General features: G+C 55.6%; 1 protein-coding gene across 3 annotated transcripts in view; it reads left to right on the forward strand.

Moving 5' to 3' along the window:
- The window catches only part of INPP5A (inositol polyphosphate-5-phosphatase A), a 182299-nt gene that overhangs the window by 117999 nt on the left and 51772 nt on the right, over window positions 1-12528 (forward strand). For 2 of the 3 annotated variants that reach the window (XM_032607390.1, XM_032607389.1), the window contains exons 5-6: window positions 2293-2356; window positions 10119-10222. The exons of the other annotated variant lie outside the window; for it this stretch is intronic. In XM_032607390.1, the coding sequence (XP_032463281.1) occupies window positions 2293-2356; window positions 10119-10222 (168 nt within the window). The remainder of the gene's footprint in view (window positions 1-2292; window positions 2357-10118; window positions 10223-12528) is intronic. 3 annotated transcript variants of the gene reach the window in all.

Raw genomic sequence — 12528 nt, forward strand, 5'->3', positions numbered from 1 at the left:
GAAATGATCGGTTAATGAATGTCTGATCAGTTTGCAAATAAAAGGTGGAGGGGTGTTTCCAAGCAGTAGCTTTTGCCGGTGAGTCCCCAGCCCGCGGCGGGTGGGCGGCGGCTCCGTCCGTGGTGCCTTTCGCAAATCCACACTTCGCCAACGTCTGCGGATGCGTGGCTTCCTGTCCAGCGTGGGGGACGTCTGCTTGTGGCCCCATCCCGTGCCCTGGCTCTGTGTATCTGCAGAGCGGCCTGCGGCTTTCAGAGCTCAACTCCCACAGGCAAACGAGCGCCCAGGTGTGGCCTGTGGTCCCGTCAGCCGTTAGCCAACCTGCTCCAGGCGGGGGACTGGCTTCGCAGCACTGCAGACCCTCGAGGATCCAGCGGAGCCGGGCAGGTGGGACCAGGAGCCACACGGGCCGGATCCGGTCCACACCCAGCACCCCTTCAGAGCCCTGTCGCGAGAACTCTGGCCTTGGGTCCCCGTAGCCGCGGGGTGAGGCCACCCCTGAGGCCATTCTGCTGCCAGAGGTCAGGGCGCCCGCCCTGTGTCTGCTGCTCCGGGGACACAGGAGCGGCTGGACTGCATTTCGCTAATGGAGAATTAATAAGCACTCTTGACAGTCAGGTTTATAAATATGTAAAAAGTATTTTAATTGTTTCTAGCAAAACAGGCAAGGAGTCAATACTCTGAGACGTGACGAACACACTGCTGACAGGTGCGGGGTCAGAGGACCCGCGAGCCGGCGTCCCGTCGGCAGGCTGCTTCCTGCCCCCTGTCCTCACAGCCTGTGACAAATGGGCCCTGAACTGTATCGATGGAGTCGGTCAGACGTTGAAAAAGTTGAGTTGAACTTTGGCTTGAAATATTCATTAGAGCTAATTATGGATTTTCTGACTTTGTGAGTTACAGCTCTGCACCTGCGTTGGCAGTTGATTTTCCATTTATTTACTGTAAACTTCTTAATATCATGTTAGCTTTGTCACATGCAATGAGGCAATAGTTCAAATCTTTGCAATTGCGTTATTTACGTACGCTTTTTCTGAGTGCTTTCTTTTTTTTTTGTTTGTTTGTTTTTTTTTTTTTTTTTTTTTTTTTTTTTTTTTGCGGTACGCGGGCCTCTCACTGTTGTGGCCTCTCCCGTTGCGAAGTACAGGCTCCGGACGCGCAGGCTCAACGGCCATGGCTCGCGGGCCCAACCGCTCCGCGGCATGTGGGATCTTCCCGCACCGGGGCACGAACCCGTGTCCCCTGCATCGGCAGGCGGACTCTCAACCACTGCGCCACCAGGGAAGCCCCTGAGTGCTTTCTTTACCCAAGCAAACGGGAAGACATCCGTTCGCTCGTGGGTGTGGTCCTGCAGCTTTCCAGGGCCCGGTACTGCCCACGTCCCTCTTCTTGGAGGGGCCTTGACTGTCCGCGGTCAGAACAGAGAGCGAAGGCTGGTCCTCGGGTGTGTGCGCCAAGGTGCCCAGCTCCTCTGAGAGGATTCGGGGCAGAGACCCGATGGGTGAGTCAGGCAGGCAGCACGTGCGCTCCGTTTACTTTGTGCCTGCGCCGTGGGGAGCCTGTCGGCACTGACCACGTGCCTGAGTCCCCGTCACACACATGGATACACACGAAAAAGATGTGTAACCACACGCGCGCGCACATACCCGGTTAAGTCTGAATCCCAGGTAACAAGTGACCTTTGGTGCCAGATGACCCATCCCCACCCCAGCCTGGTCCCTGCACTTTGGCCTCTTCCTGAGGGGGGCGAGCAGGGCCGACTCGTCGCCCAGAGCGGCTCCTGGCACCCGGCGGGCGCTCCGGGGCTGCTCGTGTTGTTGATCGTGGATGGGCAGGGCCGGTGGCTCCGGAGGCTCTGAGGTTGCAGCTCAGTCCTGAAGGATGAACAGGGATTGGACCGGGCAGCGGGCGGCCGGCCCGCCGAGGGGCAGGGGGAGCCACAGCGAGGCTGTGCTGCTCGGAACGGAGCCGTGTCCTCACTCAGGAGCCGTCGTCCACTCTGTCCCGACCCTCGCCCTCTGGACCACTGGACCCTGCAGCAGACGGGAGGCGGCGGGGGCGGGGTGGGGGCGTCCACAGGGGAGATGCCTACTCGGGGTTGGCTAGCGGCCGGCGCTGCTGGCGTCCTGGGTCGGGAAGTGTCTGCGGCTGACTGTTGAGTTTGGGGGCTGTGATTGGGCTGCAGTGAGCTGAACTCTTTTTCTCACCCACAGAGCTTCTTAGTCACCGCTCAGGACTGCTTTAGAAACGCTCCCGTGCTGGCCTCACTCCATTTCTCTGTTTGCTCTACAGGCACTAGGAAGCTTTTACTTTCTTCACGAATCCTTAAAAAACATCTCCCAGTTTGACTTTAAAGGTAAGACTCCATGCGTGCTCTGCTGTCTTCTGGGATTCTCCATCTTGGTGGACCCCCGACCCCCTGCCCGCTAGTCTGGCTTCTCCTGGTCCCTCCCACCCAGTGTTCCTGCGAGAGCACCACATGGTCTGGGTTTGATCGAGGGGTTTGCGCAGTCACTAAGCAGGGAATCGTGAGGACACCTGCTTTCTGGCTTCTCTGAGGCCGAGGTGGCCGGCCTGTGCTGGGCGGCTTCCCCCTCCCCGTCCCGCCCCGCCCGCGGCCGTCCCAGCCCGTTCCCGCACCTCTGCCACCCCTCATGGCTCTAGCGGGTGACTCTAGCTTTCCTATAATACAGTCAAGAGGAGAGGGAAGTGTTTTGTATCTGTGTACCTGTCGAACGTGAGAAAGTAAAAAAAATGAGAAACACAACTGGAGGGTAGCATATTTCAGAAGAAAATGGGCGAGAGCATATGTTTGTGGCAGAGCTAGAAAATGTAGCCCCGTGTTTAATGGGTAAACACTGTGTGTCTGTACTGAGAAGAGTCACCTAAGATGCTCATGACATGAGGGCGTGTGAGCCTGTCCCCTGATCTGAGGAGTTGCCGTCTCTGCTCCATTCAGTCTGCGGGATGCGTGTGCATTTATCTTCCACGCAGGGTCGTCTCTTCATGTTACATGTAAATCCGTCTGAGCTCCACTTGGGCTGTTGAGCCAGATCGCATTAATCTGAGATGCCTCCCGAGGTGAGATAGCTGTGGGAGTGGCTGATTATGTCGGTTTGTTCAGATTCATTGTCACCACTAACTCGGGAGACGGATCGCACTCTCCAGGTTGGGAAGCAGTGATTCCATCAGCGTTGGGAGCAGGGTCCCAGCCAGCAGGCGATTGTTCACCGGCCCTGCAGCCTGAGCTTTCTCTGCTCTTGAGACGCAGCGTCTGCCTTTCCTGCCGAGGAGCTTGGAGCGGCCCAGCAGACCTGGCAAGAGCCGGGACTGGGGCCGCTCTTCCCATGACCCTAGCAGACACTGGACATCGAGTGTCCTGTCCTCGGGCTGCAGAGCTGTGAGCAGAGGGGCTGTGCAGACACAGCGGCTCCAGACGAAGCTGAAACAGAACGGCTTGCGCTTCTAATAAACCTGCACCTCAGGCTCCACAGGTGCCACGTCTGTTGAACTTTTCCTTCTTCCAAGTAACCATTTGCAGACATATTTTATTACTAAATCAAACTCGTCCGAAAGTACCTGGCTAGCACACAGTTTATTTACAGCCGTACCTTCGATGTACATTTATTTGACTCTAGCAAAACCTCCATGCTATCACTGACAAGAACCATTATAAGATGGGCAGCGGCCGTGCCCTGAGCAGGCGAACCTGGCGGGAGGCTGTGTCGAGTCTGAAAACACCCCGGGGCGTGGCGTGGCAGGTGTTGCTGCCGACGGATCCCCAGCGCGGGCGAGGCCGGTGTCTCAGGCAGGCGTGGGCCGCCGGCCCCTGCTCCACAGCCCCAGCTCTTTGAGGCTCGCACTTCTGCCTGGAATTGAACTACAGCAAAAGCAATCCAGGTTTGTGAAGTTTGAATCAACTTTTGAAAAGAAACAGCCTGAATTTTAACAAATGTGTTCCTACTTAGAAACTTGAGATGAAAAGGGATGAAAGGGACTCCAGTTTCTGGTCCAGCACGTGATGAGCTTGGAAGCTGTCACTCAGTCCTCAGGAGAGACAATCCAAACAAGCTGAAAATGGATGATTCTTCTTAGGTCCCTCAGAGGAGCAAGGTCACAGGGCAAACTGCTGCCCCCAAACCGGGGAGACGGACAGACGGGCCCAGAGGGTCAGAGCCCACTGAGCAGAGAGCACCACAGGTCAGGACACTAAGACAGGCCGAGCCTGGGCAGCTGGTGGGGGAAGCGCACCCAGGCTCAGGGCCTACACTGTCGCGGGCTTTACCTCCTGGAAGCTAACCAGGTTCTCACGCCGAAGATGAAAGAAAAATCCCCAGACGTTTCTGGCAGGGGAGGGGAAAGTAGCTATTGTGAAGTATGCCCAGACAGCTCTGTTCTTCTTAAAGGCCTGCCCTCAGGGAAACCCTGAGCCCAGCCCACTGGGGTCTGATCAGGGCCTAACCAACGGGGGAGGGAGATAGCCGATTGCAGCCTCCTCTAGCCTTCCTGTGCAACCTGGGAAAACAAGAAGAGCAGATTAAGTCCAAAATAAGCAGAAGAAAGGAAATAATAAAATCGGAGCCTATACGTCAGTGAAATTGAACAGAGACACTCAGGAGAGAAAAGCAATGAAGCCAAAAAAGCTAGTGCTTTGAAAAGATCAATAAACTTGGTAAACCTTTAGCCAGGCTAACCAAGAAAAAAAGAAGACACAAATGACTAGTATTAGAAATGAGAAAGGGGTCATCAGTACGGATCCTGTGGACATTAAAAGGATGATAAAGGTATATTGTGAACAAGTCTGTGCCCATAGATTTGATAACTTAGATGGCCCACTTCTTTGAAAGGTACGATCCACCAAAACTCATTCAAGGAGGACTAGATAGTATGCATGGGCCTTTGTCTATTAAAAGGAATTCAATCAATAATTAATAACCTTCTAAAAACATAACGCCCAGATGGTTTCCCTGGTGAATTCCACCAAACATTTAAGGAAGAAATTATACCAATTCTCTACAATCTCGCCCAGAAAATAAAGGCAGAGGGAAAACTTCCTAATTCATTCTATGAGGCCAGCATTACCCTAATAACAAAACTAGATAAAGGTATTACAAAAAAGGAAAGCTATAGGCCAGTATCTCTCATGAACAGAAGATGCAAATTCCTCAATATAATATTAGCAACTCACAACTAACAATGTGTAAGAAAAATTATACACTATGACCAACTCAGATTTATCCCAGATATGCAAGCCCGATTCAGCATCCAAAAAATCAGTTAATGCAATCCATCACATCAGTAGACTAAGGAAGGAAATCCCATGATTATATCAATAGATACAGAAAAGGCATTTGATAAAATCCAACACCCACTTACGATAAAAAATCTCAGCAAACTAGGAACAGAGGAGATCTTCCCCAACTCAGTAAAGAAGATCTACAGAGATTCTACACTAACATCAGAATTAATGGTGAGAAACTAGATACTTTTACCCTAAGGTCAGTAACAAGGCAGGGATGGCCGCTCTCACCATTTCTCTTCAACATCATACCGGAAATCTTGGCTAATACAATAACACAAAAAAAAAAAAAAAAAAAAGGAAATTAAAGGCTTATTGATGGGAAGGGGCTGTCTTGGTTCTTAGGTGACATGTTTACATAGAAAATCCCAAGGAACCACCACCACCAACAGTAGCAACAAAAACTGGTACCAGTAAGCAAGGTTGCAGGATATGAGGTTAATATCATACGTCAGTGGCTTTCCTCGATACCAGCACTGAACAGGTAGAATTTGAAAGTAAAAACACTATCATTTACCTTAGCACACGTACAAAAAGAAGTACTTAGGAATAAACCTGACAAAATATGTATTATCTACATGAGAAAAACTACAGAATCTGATTGAAGGAATCAAAGAAGGCCCAAAGAAGTGGAGAGGTGGTTCATGTTCATGGATAGGAAGCCTCCGTATTGTCAAGTTCTTCCCAACTTGATCCATAGATTCAACACAAGCTCATTCAAAATCCCAGCAAGTTATTCTGTAGATATTGACCAACTGATTCTAAAGTTTATGTGGAGGCAAAAGACCCAGAAGAGCCAACACAATATTGAAGAAGAAGAACAAAGTCGGAGAACTGACAGTACCCAACATCGAGACTTTCTATAAAGTTACAGCAATCATGACGGTGTGGTGTTGGTGAAATCGGAGGACTGACACTACCCAACATCGAGACTTTCTATAAAGTTACAGCAGTCAAGACAGTGTGGTGTTGGTGAAAGAAGAGTCAGATAGATCAATGGCACAGAAGACAGAGCCCAGAAACGGACCCACACAAATACAGTCAATTGATCTTTGACACATGAGCAAAGGAAACAAAACAGAGCAAAGAGACTCCTCAACAAGTGGTGCTGGAACCTGCCGGACATCCACACACACAAAGAGGAATCTAGCCACAGACCTTACACCTTCACAAAAACTTTAAATGGATCATAGACCTAAATGTAAAATGTGAAACTGTAAAACTCCTAGATGATAACATAGGAGAAAATGTAGGTGAATCTTGGGTTCAGTGATGACTTTTTAGATGCAACACCAAAAGCATGATCCATGAAAGAAATAATTTTAAGTTGGACTTTACTAAAGTGAAAAACTTACATTCTGCAAAAGACACTGTTAAGAGAATGAGAAGACAAGCCGGAGATGGGAGAAAATATTTGCAAAAGACACACCTGATAAAGGACTGTTTTCCAACATATACAAAGAGCTCTTAAGACTCAACAATAAGAAAGCAACCCAATTTAAAAGTGAGCTAAAGATTTGAACAGACATCTCACCCAGGAAGATATACAAATAGCAAATAAACATATGATGAAAAGATATTCAACATCATATGTCACCAGGGGAATGCAAATTAAAACAACAATTAAAACCACTACACACCTATGAGAATGGCTAAAATCTGAAAACTTGACAACGCTGTGCTAGCAAGGACGTGGGGCAACAGGAGCTCTCACTCACTGCTGGTGGGATGCAGAACCGTCCAGCCTCTTTGCAAGACAGGTTGGCAATTTCTTGCAAAGCTAGACATACTCTTAACACATCCCTTGGCATTTACCCAAATGAGTTGAAAACTAATGTCTGCACAAAAACCTTTACAGCAATGTTTATAGCAACTTGATTCGTAATTAGCAAAAACTGGAAGTAACCAGAATATGTCCTTCACAGATGAACAAATAAACAAGCTGTGGTCCAGAGACAAGGGAGTATTATTCAGCAGTAAAACTAAGTGAGCTATCAAGATACAAAAACTCATGGAGGAACCTTTTAGGAGGAACCTAAAATGTGTGTTCCTGACGGAAAGCAGCCCACTGGAGGAGGCCGCCTGCAGCATGTGGCCAACAACTGAGGAAGGGACGGAGACAGTAGAAGCATGGCTGGTTGACAGGCGCTGGGGGAGGGAGGGATGGACAGGTGGAGCACGGGGGTCAGGGCCGTGGAAGCGCTCTGCGTGCCACTGCAGCGGTGGATACATGGCGTCGTGCGTTTGTCAGGACCCCTAGCGCGTACGAGCCCACCACCACAAGATGCTGGGAAGCTGTTCGGGGGGCGGATGGGAACTCTGCACTTGCAGCTCAGTTTTTGTAATCCCCGAACTGCTCTACAAATACAGGCTCATTTTTAAGGAAGAGGCCTCCTCCGCCCCACCCCCCGTCTCCTTCTCTTTCCTCAAGGGAGCTGGGGTTTCATCTCAGCAGAGCTGCCCGCTGCTGCAGCCCCTGCCCTGTCCTCATTCCCAGGAGCCTGCAGGTGGCTGCCCATGCCTCAGGGCTGGTCCTGCACCTGTGCCCACCTGGCTCACCGAGGGCTGGTGCGTCTGCCCTGTGGGCATCCATGCGTCCTGAGGATGTCTGTTTGGGGGGGCGTCCACCCCTCTGCAGCTCATGAACCGATGCCCCCAGTGGGCTGTTTTGGTGATTCAGCCTTTGCTACGAGGATCCCCATCCTGAGCAGACCTTTAGAAAGAACTTTCTTTATTCTCAGGTCCAGGCGATACTGGCGGTTAGCAAAGGGGCGTAGGAAGGAGGGATAAATAACCCCCTGCAGGGCGCCCAGACAGTGGGCCCGCATGGCCCCAGCAGCAGCTCGGTGCCTCCCAGGGACGAGCCCGGATGTCGGGAGGAGGGGGGTCCCTAGGACCTGGCAGAGGCGGCCGCTGCCAGAGGCTGGACCTCCGCCCGGCCCTCACCCTCCTCAGAGGCCTCGTGGGGGCCCAGGGCCACCCCTCACTCCTCCATCAGGCTCAGCTCCGCCCTGCTCCGGGGCTCCCCTGACCGCCCCCCAGGTGACACCCTCCCGTCCTCCACACTCGGGGAGTATCCACGTCCCGTGTCCTAACCCACGTCCATCTCCCCGCCTCATGCCCAGGCCCACTCTGCGGGTCGTGTCTGCATCCCATGTCCGCGTCCTCAGCTTCTGGCCGGGCCCCACGGCACTCAGTGGACGTCCTGGTGCCCACTGGTGCAGGGAGGGCCCAGGAGGGGAGTTGGAGGCCCGGGCGGGGTGGAGGGAGGGGCGAGGCGGGTGGGTGCACACTGCAGGCTGCAGCCGCCTGAGAGCCTGGCGCCCCGGGCGGTCTGTGCGGGACAGGCCTGCCGTCAGCAGGAGTGGTCAGCTGCCCCGCTCTGGGGCCGGGGTGGCCCGTCCGCCTCGCAAAGGGGAGCTGGACGCGACGTGCCAGTGACGGCAGGTGTGCCTCGCAGACAGCACTCCCCCCCCCCGCCCCCCTGCCACCCTGATGCCGGCTGTGCGGGGTGATGTTTGATCAACGCTGTCCTTCCACGGAGATGGATGGGTGGTTACAGTAAGTGCCTCCTGTGATTAACACAGTCCTGCGTCATCCCCACCGCAGGTGGGTGTCATGAGTGGGTCGTGGCTTCGTGCCTTATCTGTTTACACTGGCCTGTGCCCACCTTCCCAGGCACCAGCCTCCTGGCTCGTGGGTTCACCTGCGTTTCCCCCGATGGGCGAACCCGGGGGTGGGAGGGTAGCCTCAGAGCCAGCTGCACCTGTCGTCTGAGGCTCGTCTCCGTGGTTTGGGAGCCAGGTCAGAGGAGCAGTGGGTACAGCGCAGCTCCGTCCTGGGGGAGGGGTCCACGTCACGTGCTGTCTGTGTGTCAGTGGGCCCGTGGGGGCAGGCAGCCCAGAGACTGCAGGCGAGGCTGCCCGTGGGACGTGGAGCAGGGCCTCCACAGACACTCTGACGGGACGGCTCGTCCTTCGTCCCAAACACCAGGGATCTCCACACACCCCAGGACCCTCACCCCAGTGTCCTGGCCCGGGAGCAGGGGACAGGTGATGCTCCGGCAGCCGGTGGGGGCAGTCTGGTGACCGCCTGGGCTGGGGTCTCCCCGTGGCGGTCTCGGCAGGCCCCCCGTTGACTGGGCTCTCTGCTGGCATCTCGTGGGGAGGCTGACAGCCTTCCCACCCACCAGACAAGTAAGAGTTTGAGGAATAGACACATTTGTGCATTAAACTCCACGGTGGTCTCTGAAAAGGAACGATCCCAGGTCTGGGTGTGAAAGGACCAGGCCAGGCCCTGTGTGCGGGGCGTCAGCCAGATGCGGGGAGAGCCCGCGGGACACTGGACGGGGCGGGTGGCCCAGAGTGCCTGGCCTTCATCCCTTTCCCCCGTCTCACGTAAGGACTCCCCTTCCCTGGTTAGGAGTGATGTTGGCTGGATGCAAGGAGGAAATCCATGTTATTAAATGAATTCATCTTAAGTGTGAGTGGACGGTAACTCCACGGCCCTTTTAAATACAGTCGCACTTTGCTCAGAGGATGCCAGTTAGCCCCTGTAAATCCGCAGGCCGGGAGCTCGGAGCGGGTAATGACGCCCCATGTCAGATTCCAGGTCCAGGGATGGCAATGCACGAGCCATGGCGTCCCTGGGAGCAGCTGCCCTGCCTGGGGGCATGGCCCTCGTCGGGTCTGCCTCCTGGGCCCTCCCTCGCCTCCACAGCACTGCCCGGGTGGGACACAGGACCCCACGTGGCCCTGAGCTGGGGGGAGGGGGAGAAGAACTGAAGTTACCCCCGGGTCCTTCTTCTGCTCTTTCCTAGCCAAGAAGTATAAAAAAGTCACTGGTAAGGAGATCTACTCAGACACGCTGGAGAGCACGCCCATGCTGGAGAAAGAGAAGTTCCCGCAGGACTACTTCCCCGAGGTACGTCGGGGCCCCGCCGGCCACACTCGTACTAGTGCGTTTACTTTCAGGTGGAATTTAGGACGTGAAATCTTCATACTTCACAGTGGGGATCCCCCGGCTGCCGTCACGCTCCAGTATTCTGTCCTGGGAGGTTCTAAAACCCACGTGGGTTCATCTGGGCAGTCTTAGATGAGGGCTGGGAGAGCCCGTGGTGTTTATCGTTACGTCGGTAGGTAAATTTTCCAATCATCATCGTTTCCAGGCAAAGGAACCTTCCCCCAGAGAGGCAGAAAAACCATAATCTGTTCATTTGGGGCCTGGGGTGTGCCAGGGGCCTCCCAGCAAACCTCAGCGTGAGCAGGTCGATCTGGCCAGTGATGCAACCCGAACAGAGAGCTCGGGTGTGCTGGGACAGTGGCACTCGGGGGGCTCTCCCCATCCCCAGGGTGCTGAGTGAGCCCCGGGCTCTTCCCTGGCAGAGCCTTGGGTGTGGCCAGAGAGGCGCAGCCGTATACTCGGAGCCGGTGCCCCCACCCTGTGCGCTTCAGCAGAGGGAAGTGCGGGGTTGCTTCTCACCCTCTGCTCAGACACAGTCGGGAAGCGTGCATGTGTTTCCTCTGGGTTTCAGTGCATTTTTGTCTCGTTTGTTATTCTTATGTAGCCATTACGCTGCACACAGAATTTTGGATTCTGGGATTTTTAGCGAATACTCTCACGGCCAGCGTGTTTGGAGTCTCGTCACCTGTGTAGTCCGGGTGTTGATCCAGACTGGATCACCTTCCCTTTCGGGGCCTGTTGACTCGCAGTAGGAAGTGACCCGTGACTGAAGCATTCGGGGGTGAGACTGAGAGCCGGGCGGCCCCTCCTCACAGCTGCGTTTCCACACGGCCCCTGAAACCTCACGGGGCAGGTCTGCTTGGTCGAGGATTGCCCACCATGACTCTGTGGAGCCGCCCCTCCCGCGGCACTGGGAGCTGATTTCAGCAAGGCCGCAACTTTATTAACTTGCTTTATGACCCGATCCTGCGGTGGAGGAAAGGCGGCCGGCGCCTTGAAGGATGGGCCGCGTCCCCGGCCAAGGACGCGGTGTCAGGGGCCCGTCTTCCGCCCCGCCCGCCGCTGCCCCTGCCCCTCGGCACTGCTCCCCTCTGCTCTGCGTCCAAGGTTGGAGGAGGGTGTGACTGGAAAGCTCCGGAAGCTTCCGTTCTCAGCCTCCCATGAGTGCGGCCGAGCCCGTGAGCCCTGCAGTCCTCCCGGGACGTTGGCCAGTGGACGTGTCCAGCAGGAGGCCGGCCCAAGGTTCCCCGGATCAGGGCGAGGGCTGAGAAGTCAGTTTCAGAGGCCATCAGTGCCGGTCTCCTGGCCCATCCCGATCCAGACTCACCCTCCCTCCCCTGCAGGTAGCACGGGAGCCGGCACTGGCCCTGGCCTGAGAGCAACCAGGGACCCCGGTGAAAACGGCGCAAGCTGCGGGGAGGCCGGGGGCGGGGCCTGCAGCGCCACAGATAGGGTCTCGGCCTCTTCCCCCATGCGGGCACCTTAAGAACGGGAGAGCCAGCTTACAGAGGCCCGCTGGGGACAGCCCTGAACGGGCCAAGGAAGAGGCTCTGGCATGTCAGCCGCTGCTCTGCAGGAGGGACCCTGACGCCCCTGCTGACGTCCAGGGTCCACGCACCTCGCAGAGAAGGCAGGGCTGCTGGGGACGGCCGCGAAGCCAGCCTCGCCCAGATCAGCGCAGGGGCTGGGTGGCTGGTGGGCAGTGCTGGGCCCGGGCCTGCGTGGGGCTGGGCGGGGAGCACATGAGGCAGCCCTCTGAGCAGTTAAGTATCTTTGCAGCTCTCCCCTTTAACTGCCACTGGAGTCCTGAGCCGCGGCAGGTGCCAAGGCGAGCTGGTGGCCTGGGACTGGCGGGTGGCAGGGATGGCAGGCGGGCCTCTGCTCTTCCCGAACCCGCCCGTTCCCTCGAGGTGCTGCTCCCCCAGGCCACTGCCCACCCAGGGGACGCCTGGTGCCTGGGATGGAGTTCCCATTCTGCGCCCCCCGCCAAGGACTGGGACGCAACTGGGTGACCTGGCTCGTGGTTGGACGCCCAGCGCGCGGCCCCCGTCGCCCCAGGGACTCGCTCAGCCCACAGCTGTCCCTCATCCTCTCATCACTTGCCGATGACTCCAGAATTTGGGGTCCTCTCACTTCACCTGTGCCCTCGGAGCTGGGGTCACTGGAGGCTCCCGGCATCTGTCATCCAGGAGCTGTGCTGCTCCCGAAGAGGAGGCTTCTGTGACGGTCACCGTGTCCTCCTGGGTGGGCAGAGGGGGCCCCACTGC

Source organism: Phocoena sinus, chromosome 16 (assembly GCF_008692025.1).
Source record: "Phocoena sinus isolate mPhoSin1 chromosome 16, mPhoSin1.pri, whole genome shotgun sequence".
Classification (NCBI taxonomy): Eukaryota; Metazoa; Chordata; class Mammalia; order Artiodactyla; family Phocoenidae; genus Phocoena; species Phocoena sinus.